At 40.2% G+C, this 18,609-nt stretch overlaps 1 protein-coding gene across 9 annotated transcripts in view; it reads left to right on the top strand.

The window, feature by feature from the left end:
- The window catches only part of PDLIM5 (PDZ and LIM domain 5), a 146,799-nt gene that overhangs the window by 105,782 nt on the left and 22,408 nt on the right, over window positions 1–18,609 (top strand). For 7 of the 9 annotated variants that reach the window (XM_069013092.1, XM_069013090.1, XM_069013094.1 and 4 more), the window contains 5 exons: window positions 987–1,175; window positions 2,007–2,093; window positions 2,858–3,013; window positions 3,848–3,979; window positions 12,132–12,295. In XM_069013092.1, the coding sequence (XP_068869193.1) occupies window positions 987–1,175; window positions 2,007–2,093; window positions 2,858–3,013; window positions 3,848–3,979; window positions 12,132–12,295 (728 nt within the window). The remainder of the gene's footprint in view (window positions 1–986; window positions 1,176–2,006; window positions 2,094–2,857; window positions 3,014–3,847; window positions 3,980–12,131; window positions 12,296–18,609) is intronic. The other 2 variants (XM_069013096.1, XM_069013099.1) reach the window with 2 other exon arrangements.

The raw sequence follows: 18,609 nt of genomic DNA on the forward strand, positions 1-18,609 counted from the left end.
AAGTTTAACAGTAAAATATTTAAGAGCAATTACAGCCTTTCCAGAAAGTTGCAAAAAGTCATCTTAAAAAGTAATCCAGGCAGCTTTAGACCATGTAAACCACAGAATCTGGTGCTTCCTGAGAAAGTGTGTAACTAATATGAAACAGATGCAGTGCCAGCAGGTCTTCAGATTGTATTTTATATTCATGCTTTCTACAGTCATGTGGACCTACTTTTATATTTTATTTTAGTGGAATAATTTGAGATATAGATACAAAGACTTAGTAATACATAATAATAGGTATTAGTCCTGATTTTTGTTGTGTACTTTCTGATAAGTGGACAGACAAGAATATTCTCTGCAGAAATTGTACTCTGGAAAAAGAGGAGGTCTCAGGCTGACTGTACTAAAACTGTGAGAGTTTTTATGGTTGTTTCGATGTGATGACAAGCAAGAGGAAGTAAAATATGGGGGAGAAATATTGCTCTCTTGTGGTGAATACTACTTGTCCTTCTGCTTTCTTTTATTTCATAGAACTTTTGTTTGAGAACCCTTTGGAAGTCTTAGGCAAGTGTACACCTCATCTTCCCTTCAGTCATTCAGGTTTTAAATGCCAGCAGCCAAGTAGCCTCAGTGTCTGAAGTGTCATCTCCTTACACTAGGTAGTTTCTTACGTGCTGGTTGTGCTCTTGTTCAAGTTTGTTATCTTTTAAATAACTACCCAAATAGTTTGGTTTTGTGGTTGAACAAGCACTCAAGCTTTAGCTGTAAAAACACCTCAAAAATTGTTTTCAGCATGGTCTGATTCCTAGGGCATGAGTAGTGTATTCCTACAGAAGGAAGTAAAAAAAGCCCTTATCTGCTACTCACTTATTCTTACAAAAGATGCAAGAATACCAGCTAGAAAGAGTTTTCTGTTGCTGTTTTGTGTTTTTAATCCAATGAGAAATTCTCTCTCTGTATATTGTCTCATTATAATTACACATGAAATTAACATCAACTAGGAAAATAACCGTGCCTGCTCCAGATGCAGCGAGCTCTTTTCCAGCAGATGAAGTGCCTCCTGTCCCCAAGACATGTGCTGTGGCCACACAGACCACCGAGTTCCCCCTGCCTGCTGACCCAGCTGGGGGGCTGCCTTCTCCAGCCCCACATGTGGGAACAGCCCTTGGTCTGCCTCCTGCCCTTGCCAGGTACATCCCAGCCAGCTGTGTTAGAAAGGCTCAGTCAGAAACTGTAATTTTACACACACAGAATCACAGAAAGGGTTGGTTTGGAAGGGACCTTAGAGATCGTTTAGTTCACACGCTCCTGACATAGGCAGGGACACCTCCCATTGGACCAGATTGCTCAGGGCCTCATCCATCCTGGAGGTGAACATTTCCAGGGTTGGGGCATCCACAGCTTCTCTGGGCAACCTTTTCCAGTACCTCACCACCATCACAGTAAAGAATTTCTTCTTAATATCTCATCTAAAGCTCTCCTCTTTTAGTTTAAAGCCATACCATTTCACATGATTTTTTTTTTGGATGATGATGCTGTCAAGAGGAAGCAGCTTAAAGGTCTCCTGACCCTTAGTGCTTCAGAAATTTATACAGTAATTAGAAATTCAAGTAGCCTTTGGACAAAAGTTGTAAAATAATTAAAAAATTAAAGCAGCCTTTCAATGGAGGAGGAAGAGCAGTCATGGGTGGGAGAGTCAGTTGGATTTTGTTGGCAGAAGTTGATGACATGAGGAGAATATAGTCACCCTTGTTACCTAGCCCAAAATTTTTGGAGAAGAATACAAGCTTTAGCTTATGGAGTGATGGGACATCCAGAATATAAGTCTTTACCAACAGGGAAAGGAAAGAAAGGGCTTCCCTCAGTAATTGACACTACAGGATATTTGTTTGTTTGTTTATGAGTAAGGAGGGCTTTAAAAAAAATCCTTAAATGAACTCCTCCTGAGCTTTAATTAGTATTGCCAGAGATCTAATAAGTGTTTGATTAATGACTTTTTTTCTCTTGCTGCTTTTGGGCAGGCATGAAGCATCTCTGCCTACTCGTGAAACAAATTCTTTCAATAAAATCTCAAGCTTTCAGTCTAAATCGTCTGTAAGTTACACAAGGTAAATCTTTTAAGGTATATCTACAGTAGACTGCTAGGTGTAAGCAAGGTATTCAGGCAGTACTTTTGCATCTAAATCTGGGAAGTGGTATATAGTCATGTAGGTGTGTTAAAGCGTTCGGAGTGTTTTGTCTATCTTTGTAGTTGCTTTAAAAAAATACACAGCAATTCAGTGGATAATCTTGAGTTACAAGTTAGAAATTGCAGAAGTTATTTTGGAGCCAGTCTGGTTTTTCACATTTTTTTTTGTCTGTTCACATTCCTTTCCACCTGTAAAATAAGTAGGGAAATGAAAAGGGGTGAGGATCACACTGAATTTGGTAAGAGTTGCTGAAAGTGGACCTGCTGAAGTTATATCAGCAAATATTCCAGAGTTTTCTATGTTTACTATTTATTATGAAAAAGAGAAGAAGGTAAATGATCTTCAGGGCTAATTATGTCCACACCATGGACACTTAGATGGATCCATGTGGAGAGTTCTGGGCCCTGGTTCAGAGGGACCCAGGCATGCGAGGCAGAGTCTAGGATGAGGAATTTGAAGGCTGACGGATGTTAAATGCTCAGTTGATGAGGGGAAAGTTTCATTTGTGTGTGAAATCAAAATTGCTGTTCTCTATATTAGTATTCAAGTTGCTAACACATTGCCTGATATCTCTGTGAACTGGAAACTTCCATAACTTTCCAGTGGTTAATGTGGTCTGGTATTGTACTGTATCTCTGTCAATCTTTCCTACTTTCTCTGTTTTCTCCTGCATTGGCTCAAAGCTTCTGCACTGGAAAAGTACTGCTGGAAGATCCTTCGGGAAATCTGCCAATCCTTGGGCCCTCTCCTCTTCCAGTTCTTTCTCCTTTTGAGCAGAGATCAAAAATTAAGAGCATGGCTGCTGCTGCCGTGTCTGCTGCTATTGCTGTCCGGGCCAGGTAGACATCAGCTTCTAAAGGAATGTTTTATAGGTTGGTTTAAGGAGGTTCCAGTTCACACAAGAATAATTGGTCCCTGGCAGGGTTGTGAAATCAATCGGCTCTTTCACAATAGTGGGCAAGTCATTAGAATATGTCCAAAGCTCCCATGCCCTATTTATAGCTTAGCTGCTCTGAACCTTGGTGAGTAATTCTTCCATTCTGTTCCTCATGATACCTGTTTTACAGTTCAGTTAGTAAATTAACTGTAAATAACATTTGTGTTACATGAATGACAAAGAATAATCTGTAACTTTGAGGAACTTTTTGATGCTTGAAAACAATAGCTTGCTGAGTTCCGTCTAAATCTTTACAGTATTGTTTTTTTATAAAGGCTTGCTTAGACCAAACCTTTTGACATGTTTTTCAATCATCCATTCATATCAGTAAAATATTTTTGAATATGCAATAATATCCATATTTTTGTATTTCTAAATTACATGGATGTCCTAAGGTGCTAATAAATTATGTACATTAGAAAGCATACACAAAACCAGAAAACTAAAGAAGATGAAAAAATTCTCTCATTACTTTTTATTTTACTTTATTAATGGTAAAAATACATGAAACAAATTCTTCTTGCACCTCAGTGGGTTGTCTTGTGCCTCCCCTTAATTGTGCAGCCTCCACTTTGTGGGCTGCTTATTTAGACATAATTCCTGCATCAGTTGTCCTGGGTTCAGCTTCTCCATATAGACTATTCATAAGGGATTTTGGGTTGTCAGTAGTCCCAGCCATCTGGAGCTTTGTGTGGTCACCTTGTTTGTTTATGGGGTCTTTTTACATGCTTGCTAGACTCTACGAACCTAGTGCCTACCGCTCGCTCCTGGATGCCCTGCTCATCATGCCTGTTGCTAAGCCTCCTCTGCAGGCCAGTGCACCCTCCAGGAAGTCCACAAGTGCTCTGGAGTTGCCAAAGAGCAAGAGGTATTGTCCAGGTGTGGTGTGTGGTTGGCACTTAGGACTCACGGGAAACTGGCTACTCCTTCAAAGCACATTTCTGTTGTCTGCATGCTTGTGCCTGTCCTGGTCTTTGATACGAGGTCACCAGCTCCAAATCCTGCTGGTTTCACCTCTTTGCGGAACTAATCTGGCACCCTGGACCTGCTGATGGTGTTTGTGCAAGTCCACCATAGTAAAGCAGAGGTTTCCTTTCCTCACTGGCTTCAAGTGCCCTCTAATATGCATGGTGGTGCTTGTGTTGTGTCGTGAGCCTCCGAGGGAGGCACTGTCGCTCTACAGAGGCAGCTGGAGAAGAAACGAGAGATTCTGGCTTGAAACTTCTGTGCGGGTGAATTATTTGCCACAGTTCCTTGAGCAACTAAGCGGCACGTTAGGCTATTTTTCAAAGCTCACTTTGAATGTATAAAATCAAATAACTGGCATGCAGTCCAGAAAATGACTACTTTAAAAATTATTTGCTGTCTAGGCCCTTTGTTCCGGCGCTGATTCTGTTCAGTGCACAGGACTGTTTGTTCTCCTTTCCTGACCGCAGCGATGTTAATGCTTGCTTCAGCGGAAAGCTGATTTTATGACTTCAGCTGCACAGGCAGGAGTCTACTTGGTTATTTTACAGGGAAATGTGTATTAAATTGTGCTAAGGAAGGAATAATCTGTGGGTTTTCATGTGCCTATTTGCATTTTCCCAAGAGTTAGACCCATACAGAGGTAAGGCCCAAGTAGAAGTAGAGCTGAGATCCACTTGATGCCGAAACTGGTATTGAGTAACAAGTATAAGTTCTTTCCCTCCTTTTTCATGGCTTCCAAGGTGATCTCAGTGTCTAGAGAAGGCTAAAGTAGCCCTAACCTCAGGGAGGGGAAGTAGTTTATAAGACACAAACAATCTTTAGTTGTATCAAAATTTCTAACTTGTAGCATATCCACTTTAAAAAGAAAAAAGGAACATTAACAGAATTGTGGTGATATAATGCAACCTTGAATGCTCTTTTTATTTTTGCCACTGAATGATTTTACTAGAAAACCTTTTATGTACACATTAAAAGAGAAAACCTCTTGAGGAGTTCCGATACCTGTCTGTGCACTACAGGTGAAGCCCAGGCCATGCCATCAGCAAGATTTATTCTTTAGCTGTGGTTTTTGTTTTGTGATACTTTAGTAGAGCCAGTAACAATGGTGAAAATGAATTCTCTGACTTCCCTTTTTTGCCTTGACTTACTAACGTGCATTGTTTATGGCAAGTGGAGGTAGATTGTTACATGACTGAAAAGTTTCTCCTTCCTGAATCTGAAACTGGCTTTATGTTTGTCCCTTGTTTGCTCACCATGTGGGGGGAAACTCCCCTGGTCTTGAAGATTCATTTTTGGAGTTGGACTCGGTGTTGAGATTCCCAAAGTGGCTCCATTCAGTTGCTGTTGCTTAAGAGTACATGGGGCTGTGTATTGGAAAAGGCAGGAAACAACAGAGAACTGGTTTCATTCTTGCATAGTTAAAGGCCAGTTTTTGAGGGGTTTAATCTGTATTGCTCTTTCAACTGACCACTGGAGAAAGATGTGCCAGGGAGCCAGAAGGTGTACTGGGAGTACAGAGACCATATAAGCCTGCCCAAAACACCACATCAGTACTGGATATATCAAGATCCAGGTTGAATGACTTGAAATAAATATCCGTGGATTCTTAGGGGGTTTTAAAGGTAACCTGTAAACTTGTGAAAAATGAATTTTCTTTTAAGCCATTGCAACAGCTAGGTTATCCTGGTTATTCAGGTTGCTGCCACAAGGCTGTGGCATAAGGTGATAAAGGGAGCATATGATTTTCAGGCTGTTAGGGACATCCCAAACAGGATATGACCTAAGACTTGGGACAGTGATGTAGCAGTACAGTTAGTCTGAGAGTTAGTCTAAGTTACGCTCTGCATAAACTGCATTTTAAATAGGATTCTTCCAGGAATAGCCAGTGTTACCCTGAAGATAGCATATAACAAATGAGGGTAATGATTTCTGGTTTCCACATTATCATCCTTTGTCCTGAACTGCTGGCACTGGTAAGGAAGGAGAGGTTACCAGTAGATGGAGCTGAAGAAATTAAGCTATGTGCTGTCTTGTCCTTTTGAATAAAGGAGCACAGCCTTTACTGTATGGCTTGAGAAACATGTAGGAAAAGGAGATAAAAGAAGATAAACTTAGTGTCAGTAACTACATATTCTTATTGAATGTCAACAAAGATCGAGCAAAACTAATCAATTATGTCAGGAAAAAAAAATAATAGATTTGAGAGAAATACACCCATTGAGTGTGAGAAACTAGGTATTTAAATGTCTTTGCATTACAATCCATCTAGTGACATACTGTGATATTTAAATGAATGTAATGCTGAAAAGTTTTTTTAAATGGCAGCTCACTTCATCCCACAATAAAACGGTTGATAAGAGAGCTGAAATTTATGTCCCATAACTAAAGAGACAAGTATATGACAGAAAGCAGTAGACTAACTTGTTCAAAAGAACATTTGGCTCAACCAAGAAAACCAGGTGAATAAACTGCTTTGGAGTTTTCTGGCTCTTTTATATCTTTTATAACTTTCATGAAAAGGTAATGAATCTATTTTACCAAGGTAGCTTAGGCTTCTTTGCATTATCTCTGGAGACAAACTCAGGAAGGTTATAGCTATAACAAAAGCAGGGTGTTGATTCTGTTCTGCAGTAAGGTTGCTCCAGAAATATTTCCCTTTTATGCCTCTCACTTCACTGTCTCTGCTCCAAAAAGCTGGCTGTCTTAAACTGCTCTGTTCTGGGTAGCTGCCAGAGTACTTGACCTTTTTCTGACTTAGGAACTGGCCTGTAATGGTGATGAACATCCACATGTTTTCTTCCCCACCAGACTCCTCTGTAATGGGCTTTTTTGGGGTGTAGAACAGCTATGCAATCTTTCACTAAGCTAAGTGTTTCATCCTAATGGCAACAGGGGTTCTTGAGTTTATGGGGCTTGTGTGTTTTTTAACAAACGACACATATACAGTACAGGAAATGATGTATTTAATATCTTGCATGTCCAAGAATTGGAGCTCTGCCTTAGAATTAAATCTCAAGGTAGAAACACTGTGAAATTTTGGGAAACACTAGCAAGAATGGGTGTTGGCAGCCCTTTTGTTTTTGACGTGGCTTTTGGTTTATCTACCTGATACTATGCTGCATTCAATTCCTTTAAAAAAATGGTAGTCTGGCCTTGTGAGATGAGCACTGGTGTTAACTCTGAGAGAATACTTACTCTGAAAGGTGCTTTGAGTTATTTCTGTGTATAGAGCACTGCTTACAGAAGGGTTACATACTCCCTCCCAGTAATTTGATACAGAAATACCTCCACCCAGATGACTTTCTCTGCTCTTTCTTTCTATTACTTTATTTTGCATTTCTTCTTTCTTGCAAGATACTGGAGCACTGTTAGGTTAACACGAAGTGTAAACACTGACTGACACCACGGGCTTTGTAGTAGGGGTGGGAACAAGGTCAGCACTCAGTGCTTCTTGTATTCTGTTTCTCTATTGTTACATCAGAAAACCCTTGCAAAAAGCCATCTATATTTCCCTTGTTCATGGAGTTTTGTCATCATTCTCATACCTACCTTTTCTGGTTTTCTATATATATGTATATCTTCAGCTATTGTGTATTTTGATACTGGACAAAATATATCACATGATTTCTATGACCTAATTGAGACCTGAGATCCAGTTCCTGGCTATCTGAAGAAAGCCTTTACAAACTGTCCCTTAGATACTACATGACCTGTCCTGTCACTGGATTTCCTCACACCACAGGGTTCCTTACTCCCACAGTTGTTCTGGACAGCAGAACAAGTTAGTTTAGTTTAACAAGCTAATTGAGCTATCATTTATATCCACAGAACTGTTAGTAAAATACTGATGTATCAGACTGATCTCAGGGCTCAGCTGATAATTTTTACAGATGGATAGCCAGTGTCTTGGGCTTGCATAAGGAGAAAGTCCAGCCAAATCCCTTGAACCTGCTTGGAAAAGTCCAAGAGACTAGGTCCTTGTTATCACTTCAGTGCTCTTAGAAGTTACGTGACAGCAGGCTCAATTCCTTTTCAGTTATTTAGTAGGTTCTTTGGCTGATAACAACATTTCACATTATTAGCTTCCCTAAAGTTTGTGTGAACAAATTATAGGCAGCATTATATATATAGGAGTTGCCATGGAAGGATGGAGGGAGGTTTAGGCATCTATAGCTCCAGACCATGTGTTTTCCTTATCTGTTTTGTTTGTTTATTTTGTTGGGGTTCTTTTGGTTCATTGGTTGGGATTTTTGGTGGGGTTTTTTGTGTGTTTGGGGTTTCTTAGGGGGTATGGAGGGAGGAGCATCAAAACCTCTAAATACATTCAGAAGGTTTTTCCAGTGCAAATCTCTTTAAATGCCTCTGAAATGTGTTCAGCCTGGTCTCTGAAAACTGGTGCTTACATCATGCGTGACCTGGACCCACGTCCTCCATCGCAGAAGGAGGAATTATTACTTGCTTTTTCTAGGGTTTTTTTGCCAGTTTCCACAGTGCTTTTGTTGACCAGGAGACAGGGTAAGTCTGAGGAGCCTTTTGTGAGCTCTGAATAAAGTTTGCACTGGCACTGGAGCCCTGTGTGTCCCCTCAAGCCTCCAAATAGCTCCCCAGAAATTTGTTTGTTTTCCATACACACACTTAGTCTGATAAAATAAGGCTGCACTGTGTGGTAGGAGCTGCTCTCCATGGAATTTCAGGAGTGTCTGTTAAACATAAGCTAGCATATGTGAAAAATAGAGAGGTGTCTTTGGCTTGCTTCTTTGCCAGACATTTTTCTTGTGCTGTTTTTGCAATCTGTTTCCCTTGCAACACACTTCCAGAATTATTTTGATTAATCTTCCCATAGGTTATTAATCAAACTCCTCATGGGTTTTCAAGACACTAGACTGAGTCTTGACAGACTAGTGTTTCACTGTTCCTTCATTCTTGCAGTGTTAAAATCCCTTGCCCAAAGCTTGAAAGCAGAGCATTCACATCTTGCAGGAAGTGTTGGCTTGCAGGGATGTGAGTCTTGGTTGCATTTGTTTTCATTGTGGAAAACTTTGATTCTTGCTGTAAGTATTCATCAGGTGGAGAAAGAGTAGTTTAAGAGTTATGGAACAGAGTTAAAATGTTAATGCTAGAGGCAGAAGGTAGGTGTGTCATTAATAATAGTACAAGTATTCTGACATGGAAATGTTCTTGACCTGAAGCTGACCCATGAGTGTCAGCCGCGAAGTCTGAGAAAGTACTCACACAGAGCTTGGTAAATGCATAAGGTTTATCATTCCTCCCTCAGTTTCCTAGTGATTACACTGAAAAGCAGGTGGGAGCTCTCTTCCATACCACATATATTTTCTTAAATTTCCATCTCTATTTTTGTCTCTTCAAATCATGTATTTTCTAGATGGTGGAACTTGGGTCATCGCTGTACAATATCCTAGTGAGTTGCAAAATATTAGTGGGGCTAATTGTGGGCATTGTACGGCAACTTGTAGAAGATAAGTGTGCTTCTGGAAAGATCCATCATTAAATTTATAAAGTTGAATAAAAATAACTGGAGTTTGAGTGTTTCTCAATGTAGAAAAACATGAAGTAGAATGTTGAGGAATGAACTTTGCAGCATGAATTTGAAGTTCAGCATTTAAAAGGTTGAACATCTCATGAGGGAGATGCTCCTGAGGATGCAGTGAATCTTTGCAAGTGAGACAAAGACGGATCTGTCTTTCTGCAGAGAACACTGAATGTGCACTCCCAGCCAACTGTGTGATTGGAGGCTGTAATTCCAGAAAAATGGTGCATTATTTCGTGCAGCCCGCCATAGGTGGGCAGTATCACACAGCAGAGACAGGTAGCAGCCTGCCTGTTAATTTAACAGGCTTTGGTGGTGGCTTGAGTTCATTCAATTTTTGATTTAAAGAAACAAATGCACAATACAAAGGGTGTCCAAGACCTGTCAGAAGTTTTGCCCTGAGGCCAGCAAGATCCTCTCTGTCAGAGTGATGGCTTCAGGCTTTTCCCTTGGGAAGCTTCTTGCTTCAGGGTCCTGGCACATAAGCTTCCAGAGGTGATCAAAAAAATCAGAGGTAGCTTATACCTGGGTTTATAATTGTCTTTTAGTTTGGGATCATTAGGATTTCACCTAATTTCTGATGAAAGCCTAAGTGTCTCCAACAATCTGTTGCTTCAGGAATTAGCAGGCCGCGTCATTCTCAAGTGGTAGAATTCAACCACAAGAATGGCAGGGGTAGAGTTTCCAATCAGCACTGCAATGAGCCTTGTGGGCCTCCATCAATCTGCTTCCTTGCTGTCTTCTCCCTGGAGGGTACCTTTTCTGCTTGTCTGAAATCCATTTTTGCTTGTCCAGTAGCCTCTGCTGTAAAAGATAGCTGCTGACTCAGCAGGACTTTCTTATTTCTGACAGATGATTTGTATTATTTATGATTTATATCTTCCAGACAAAGGCAGTAAAGAGGTGCTAGACTTGAAAAGTTATTTGACAAGCAGTAATGAGCCTCTTGGACAGAGAAGAAGGAAACTTTCTTTTTTTAGCACCAACAGTGTTAACAAGGAATTCTGGAAGTTGCAGTGGGGCTCTGGCCTGGAATGGATTTGATGGGTTACATGTCAAATACATTCAGCAGTACAGAAGGATGTTTCTGTAACAATGAAGTTGCAGACGTGCACTTTTTTCATTGTGGAAGCCAATCCTAAACTACCTTGTCATCTTCAACCACTGAGCTGCTACTCCACATCAGAGGTTACTTTCCTATCCTTTTTCTTTCAGTCTGCAGTAGCACTTTTATGCCCTGTATCTCCACTGCCTCAAAATCTGCCTGTAACAAGGACTGGGATCATGAGTTTCAGAGGACTCTAACGTTGTACCTTCAATGCCTCCAGTTGAGCTATACAAATGTCTTTAAATATCTTTTCACCATTGGAAGATAATGGAATGCAAGGTCTCACTTTGTGCTTCACTGGGCTTGTGCACACTGCATACAGCAAATCCACCAGTGCCGGTTCAGCACAGCTACTGCTCTTACAAAAACCCTACAATTGCCATAGCTGTTACTCATTAAACTGAGCATTCAGATTTATTCTCTTAACTGTAAATAACTTTTTTTATCCCCTACCCAGAAGAAGATTCTAAATGCATGAATTATTTACCCTGTAAATCTAGAGGTGAAAAAAATATCAAGGTTGTGAACCTGTGTTTTGGCCTCACGGTGTGTTCAAGTTGTTGCATGTCCTATGGGCAAGGCAATACTGTGCATGTGCAACACTTGTAAAGTAAAAATAACTTGTGGATTTTTACTTCACGAACTTGGCACAATCTGTAATTCTGGGAATGACCCTGGTGAAATATGCATGGAGCACATGTGCTATAAATTTGTTTTTCCTCAATACAAGGCTTCTAGTGTGTTACTGATGGGTTTCCAAATTGTGCAAAATATGTTTTTGGAATGGTATTTCACATATGTATTTGGCTGTATTTCACAATGTTGTTAATTTCCTGGCTTTGGTGTCCTTTTGTTGTGCAAATGACCCTCAGTAGTAGTCGCTCCTCTACTTTGAATATTTTAAATAAAAATACTTATTTTCAGCTTCCCAAATGCAAGTAGGAAACAAAAATTTTCTTGCTAGCAGTGTAATTAGTGGCTGCTTGCATTCCATGTGAATTGTGATTAAGTTCAGTTTTCATCATGCATGTTTTTAAAGAGCCTAAAAGAGTTCTGCCAACCCTTAAAATATAAAAGCAGCTGTAAACTGCTCTAAAGAGGCAATATAAAATATTGTGCATGTTGCTTAATGACTAAAGAAACTTACAAGTCTTTTAAAATGAAAATTGTGAAGGGGTTTAGTTGATTATGTTGAATTTGGCAGACCTTACTCAAGTGTCCAGTTCTTAAAAAGCAGCATCAGGGTGTAACTACCCCAGCATTGTTGGTGATGACAGACCAGTGGGTACTGCTTTATTGCACTGGGGTGAGGGAATGTCACTCCACATCTCCATTTCACAAGTTCTCCTGTTCTAGCAAGAGGCATTTGTTTACTCTTCCCTTGTTTCTGAGCAGTGATTCCCTGGAAGCTGCCCAGCCTGCCCCGGTGAGGAGCATCCCTGCCTGCCAGGACAATGTGGATGTGAGACCTGCTCCTGCCAGCACCACACCTGCTGCAGTCCTCAAGCCAGCAGCACCCCTGGGTTCTGCCAAGGGCTGGCAGCCTCCAAACCAAGCAGGTAACTTCCAGAGGGGCTTTTTCTTGTTCACCTAAAGACCTTTAGATGGCTCAGGAAAACAGACTTCACCATGGGTGTAAAAACAACAGGCTTCAAATGGCTGTTTGTGGGTTTTGAGTACAGGCCAGTTTGCTTGGAAAAGAGGTGAAGAAAAACCAATTTATTCATTTTAATAAACCGGTAGCCCTTTGTAAGTAGCCTCATAGATGTAATTGGTTTCACAAACAAGCAAAATCAGATGCCTCACACATCTATTAAAAGCATTTATACCAATCAATTATACATATACAACTCACAATTTCAGCTTGGTTTCAGCTTCCCGTGTGACTGTAGACTCAAGCACATTCCATGCTATTTCAGGTAGGAATATCAAAACATGCTGAAATTATCAATAGACATGTGTTTTCCAAATGACCTTTCAAAAGTACTAGTTAATAAAAAAAAAAAAAAAAAGGATAAAAAAGACTGAGGCATTAGAGTGTTTGTGTATTTGACATCTGTAGGTTTTATTTGAGCAGGGTGCCAGATTGTTGCATAGGTTTGTGTTAGAGATTTGTGTAAAAGTTCTTGCAAGGACAATTCACATAGCTACTACCTTTGAATGTACTTTGGTGATTTCTACCCTTTTGAACCCACACCAGAATGTCTTCTATCTGGAAAGCACGCTGTTTTCTTTATGAGCACCCTATGTTATTACATAATACAGATATGTTTATATGTGTAACTGTGTACTTATGTTTTTATAGTATTACATGCAGTAGTTACTTGGGGTAATCTTTTAAGCTGAATCAGTCTTTGGTGCTGAATTTAACTTGTGTAGTAATTTCAAAGGATCAGGGAAATCTGTATCATAATTAAGCTTTAACCTCAGATTTTTCTTGCTAATATGAGATGATTCTCTTTCTGACAGGATCATATATGCTAAATAGCTCTATTTGTTTATTTGTTTTTGTTCTATGTTAAGGGTTTTCCCTTTTTAGAAGTATCTCCAGTCCCAAAATGGAACTGTAGAGGACCGGGCATAAAAATAAAAAACTTATGGTGTTAATGCCACGTGTTTTATAATGGCTTTGGCACTTCTGGTTAAATGACTGCTGTGGTTGGTAAGAAGCCGATGTATTTTGGTTGAGATGTGCACTTCTGTAGGAAGCCTCAAGATGGCAATGCACTGTCATTGCTGTACTTCCCTGGCAAATAGCGAGTCTACTCTTAAGGGCAAGGTAAAGACTTTTTAAAATTTAGATCAGTTTAATTCTAGCATTGCTTCACTTTTTTGAGTTAGCTGGCATTAGATGGGGAAAAAACACCAAAGTGAACAGTAATAACAGAAGCCCCAGCTCTTTTTAAAGTTACATTTTTGGTAGTGTGTGTGCTTAAGGCAAATTTTTGTGGGAATGTGATAATCCTGCATTTTTCTAAGTGGCTGATTGTGCTTCATGTTTGATGTAACTTTCTGTCTTGCCAAGTGATCAATTATTTCTCTTTGCATAGAACCCACCCATCAGTTTGGAGTTTCTGTAGTACCACACTCATTTTTAGCATGTTGGTAGGGGTTTCACTCCTAAGTCCTACTACTGTACTCTAGTATTATTAGGAGTCAAATGTTTGAAATAGCCTTTTTTTTTTTTAAGATGTTCATGAAGGAGAAAGATTTAAAGAGATTGATTAAGCTACAGTTGATTCTGTAGTACTCTGAAAATCTATGCCCATGCTCTTGCATAATGTGGAAATATCTTTTTTTTTTTTTTTTTTTTTTTTTTTTACATCAGAAATACCAAGTAGGCAGGTGAGAGGGAAAGCCAGATGGAGAATTTTGGTTGTTATGTTCCAGAATAGCTTAAAGAAAGCTTGGAATGTTCATACTGGTAGAGAAGCTGGTGGAAGGAAATGGCCATGAGGATGTCAGCTTTGTTCTGTCTTGATGTAGGGTTCTGGGATGCACTGTTTAAGTTCCAAAGAAGGAAAGCCATTCTGTCTCCAAAAATATTGGGGCAACCAGAAATAAAAGATTTAGGAGAAGGAGGCATTGAAGTCTCAGATTTCCCTAAAATTGGAGAATGCAGGGAAGATAATGCAGCAGTATAAATGGCAACTGGCTGGGAATTAACAGGGTGGGAGAAGGTACAATATCCCAGATCAGTTATCATTTGCATCTTAGGAACACGAGGAGTCACCCACTGCCATGGGAAGCCAGTCTGTGCTTGTCCTCTTGTAGGTGGACAGCAGTCTGACAGGTAAAACTCTTTCGATAATTGAATGTTTTGATAAAATAAGTCAGATGTTGAAGAAAAACAAAGACTACAAGTGTTTCAGAGAATTCTTGGACTTCAGTTCTGCTGTTTGTTTGCAGTCTGTGAGCATAAAGTTTTCCTTAAAGTAAAATTGCCAGTGGTCCCCAGGCCAAACAAAATTTGGCTTCATAGGCGGTAGGCCTGATGAAGTTTTAGACAAAAAGACACCTTTGATTTCATAGCTGAAGTCTACCTTAGGAAATAATTAGAAGGAAGATACAGTCTTATTTAAATGTATATCAGTATGCTATTAATAGCAGAAATGTATTGGGAGCACAGTTTTGTAGCTTTGATACCATTCACCCTTCTAATGAATATTGTATATAACACCAAGTTGTTTCCAAAGCAAAACAGGCGTGTCATAGGATTTTGTTTGTGCCTGGGGAAGCTGTAAGATGCTGATTGATGGTGTGACATGAAGATTACCAGTGATTTTATTAAGCTGTCTGACTACAGAGGTATGTCATTTGGGTAGACAGCATCTTTTCAGTTATTAGCTGGAGTCTCTCTCTCGGATGAGCCACCCAGAGACTATTTATTTTTTTAACAGAAGTATTATGGCTTTTTTTTTGCCTTTGGTTTGGGGTGATTTGTTGATTTTATTTTTTTTCTGAGATTGTGCAGGGATGCCTGAAGGTGTCAGAGGGATTTTGTTGTAAGTGAGGTGTGAGCTATTTCGTGACCTGGCAAGAAGATGGTCTAAAATTGAATGGATGAAATAGAAGCTGGAGATGTGTCAGGGACTGGGTTTCTCCCTAAAAAAGTCAGTCATGATCTGAGTGGTCTCACAATGATAACGTCTTTGGGCCTGAATTATCCTCATTGGCTGTGGGGGCCGTTCTTGGAGTACCCATGCTATGCTAGCTAGCTATGCTAGCTGCCCTGCATGAAGGTGACAGAGGTTTTATTCCTTTTTGGAATAAAATCCTGATATTACAGGATTCCTCAGTCGTTTGGTAGAGGAAATGAGGGGTGGCTGCCTCATGCTTTCTTTTAAGGCATGGGTAAGAAGCTTAATAAGATTCATTTTTTTTTCTATTGTCGAAACAAGTAAGAGCACACTGTTACTGTGTGTTATGTGCACAGACTGGAATTTATAATAGTTTGCACTTCAGTTTTGTTGAGCTTTGAAGCTCTACTCACCCACCAGAGGCAGAAGCTTTTTACAAGATTATGTTAAATTAAAAGAATTAAATAACCCAGAGCATCCTAGCTTCATTGCAGTGAGCTATTTGATAACTAACCATTACTCTACACTTGGGTAGCATTGCTCACCCCCAAGGAACCCCAAAGCATTTTCTAGTCCTGGGCAAGGACACGGTGCACGCACAGGGATGGCTTTCACTCGCCACCGCCAGGCAGCCACCTCGTGGGTGAGAGATGGCAGCTGCTTGTCAGCATGCTGTAACATTCCACGGCAACTTGAAAGGAAGTGAATAGCACCGTGGCAAATTGAAACTGCCGGGACCATTTCAGAAGGTATAATTGCCCAGTAAGCACAGCTACACCAACCGGAGTTAGTCCAGGAGAGGAGCTGTTCTTGTGGAAAGTGTAGCAGGCTCTGTGATGGTCAGAAGCGGTCAGGACTTCCAGTGTTACATTTCTCACATGAAATTGCCTTCTCTCTCCCAGCATCTTCCAAACACTTGCTGGGGGGTGAGCTGCTGGTGCAGTGGGGACCGTAGGAGCTGTGTGCCAGGCACAGCACTGCCAGTACCACACCCTGACTTCCAGTACAGGAGCTGGGCAGGCAGCATCCTGCTTTGCTTGCTGGGGTCCCGTGGGATGGCAGGGGGCCTGTGGGAAGCTGTTACAGCTGGTGGCTGTTACAGCTTTCTGGTGGCCAGAAAGGCTGGTTTGCTTCTTGGAAAGGAGGGTTTCATTGCAGTCAACGCCCTTTGTTCCTCTTAGGCTTTGCAGCTGAGTTAGGATGGGGAAGGTTTGTGGTAGAAGCGTTCAAAGCTTGTGTTTTAAGTGACCCTTTACTCAGATGTGCCAGTTTCCTTATTCCCAGGGTCTCTCTCAGCCTAGTATCACTGGGATATATAATCCCCTTCCAGGGGAGCTGCTAGGGAATGTCAGCATATTCTGCAGTATGCACAACTGTCAGATGCCTAATCCTGAGCGAGCACATGTGTTAAGCACATGCTCCCTTCAGCTGAGGGAACACACTTGGAAACTGACTGCCGGCACATAAAAAGTGCTCCCCAGACAAGTTTGTTTTAAAACTTCTGCTATTTCCTTGAAGTTGTTTTCTTGAAGTGTACTTGGTAGCCTTGCATTTACCTCCTCTGGAGTTATCCTTAGCTTTTTTGCTGCATTTTCTTTTTTATATCCCATTCCTGCAATAATTTTAGAATTTTAAAAGCAGAAGAAAATGCAAGCCTTCTCTGAGGCGTGACTTGACATCCTGCTCTACTGGCAGTTTGAGTCTTTGTTTCCTTCCTTGCTACTTATTCTGCTACTTATTTATGTGGAGAAAATGGGATAAAAATGTAGACTGTATCAAACTGTGGAGTTTGGCCATCAGGGCAAACAGTATGGAGCTGTGGAGAAGGGAGGAAGGCACCGAGATACAATGTGCTATCACAAAATGCTTGTACTGCCAGTAAGTCCTTAAGGAATTAAGTACCATAAAGGGATGGACTGCAGCACTTTTCATCCTTGTCACCTTTGCTTTTCTGTGTTTTGTTTGTAATTGGTCCAGCCCATATACCAATTTTGTTGATCTTACAGGCTGCCCTGGCTGGGTAAGTTAAGTTGATAGCTTTGGGAATATTTCTGCATGGAAAAAGCAACCAAGCTATTGTGTAATTATTACTGTGTTCATAAAGTTCTGCAGTTTTTTGTTTAGGGCTCTCTTGTACTAATATGTTTCCTTTGTAGAACAGGAATTTAAAGGTAGGACTAATTATAGGAGTTAAAGGAGCTACTTGCCCATTGAGGACCATGGTCTGAATATGCAGAAGAAACTGGCTTAACACTGCTAGTCATCATGACAAATTCTTTTATTGTTGGTAAGGCCTCTGTTAAAAATAGGTCCCAAAATATAAACAGTTCCACTATTTTTCACTGAAAAAGATTGTTAGAGATTGCTGCTCCATGATTTAGTCACCATTCATGAAAGCAGAAAGCCTTGTCTGTAAAAGTGTTATGATTGACAGGTCAAAACACGGAAGCTTTCTGATCCTGGTCTATGGGCTATGGTAATTAATTTTTCATCTAATCTAAATTATTATATCATCATGTGTCAGCAAACCACAAGAGTTTGTTCTTACAAGTTAATTAATGTGAAGTCACTTAGCCAAGTAAAACCCATTGTGAAACCAGAGTAATTTATAAATGTTAACCTTAACTTGATGGCAGTATGAAATTGTAACTCCTGTAGAGCTGCTGAAAAAATGAGTGTGTTTCTAAAACTTGAATGTTTATCTTTAAGAAGGGGCAGATCATAGAAATGATACAGAAATGTACCACTTGCTTTTTAGAGACAGAATGGACTGGTGTACCTCACTACAAGATCTGCTGAATAGGAACTCAGCTTTTCTGTTACAAACATGGCATTAAACAATTTTCCTGTGTTTTGGTTTTGCCAAATTCACCAATTTGCAATTTGCACCAAGCTGCTCACTTAAATGAATTGTTCACGCTAGTTGGACAGATGCATGTTTCTTTCTGTATTCATTTAAACAGAGATGCAGAGATTTTTTTGGCTCTGTGGTTATTTCACACACATCAAGTAAGAACATTCACTGACTTCCAAAATCAGGTGGTCATTGTCTTTGATTTGCTAAAAATCAACTTCTTGTCACAGACTGACTTGCCAGATCAGTTCCTCTTCATTAGCTAGCACCAGCTCAGAGCAGTGATGTGTCCTGTTCAGATGCACACGTGTAGGACGTCCAAGAATTATGCCTAATATTTGTTCAGCAAGTGAAAAGCCAGTATTCTTCTGGTAAATTCTTACTTTGAATTCAGTGTTAAACATCAGTGTCATGAAAGTGGCAGATAATTGAAATGAGA

Source organism: Aphelocoma coerulescens, chromosome 4 (assembly GCF_041296385.1).
Source record: "Aphelocoma coerulescens isolate FSJ_1873_10779 chromosome 4, UR_Acoe_1.0, whole genome shotgun sequence".
NCBI classification, from domain to species: Eukaryota; Metazoa; Chordata; class Aves; order Passeriformes; family Corvidae; genus Aphelocoma; species Aphelocoma coerulescens.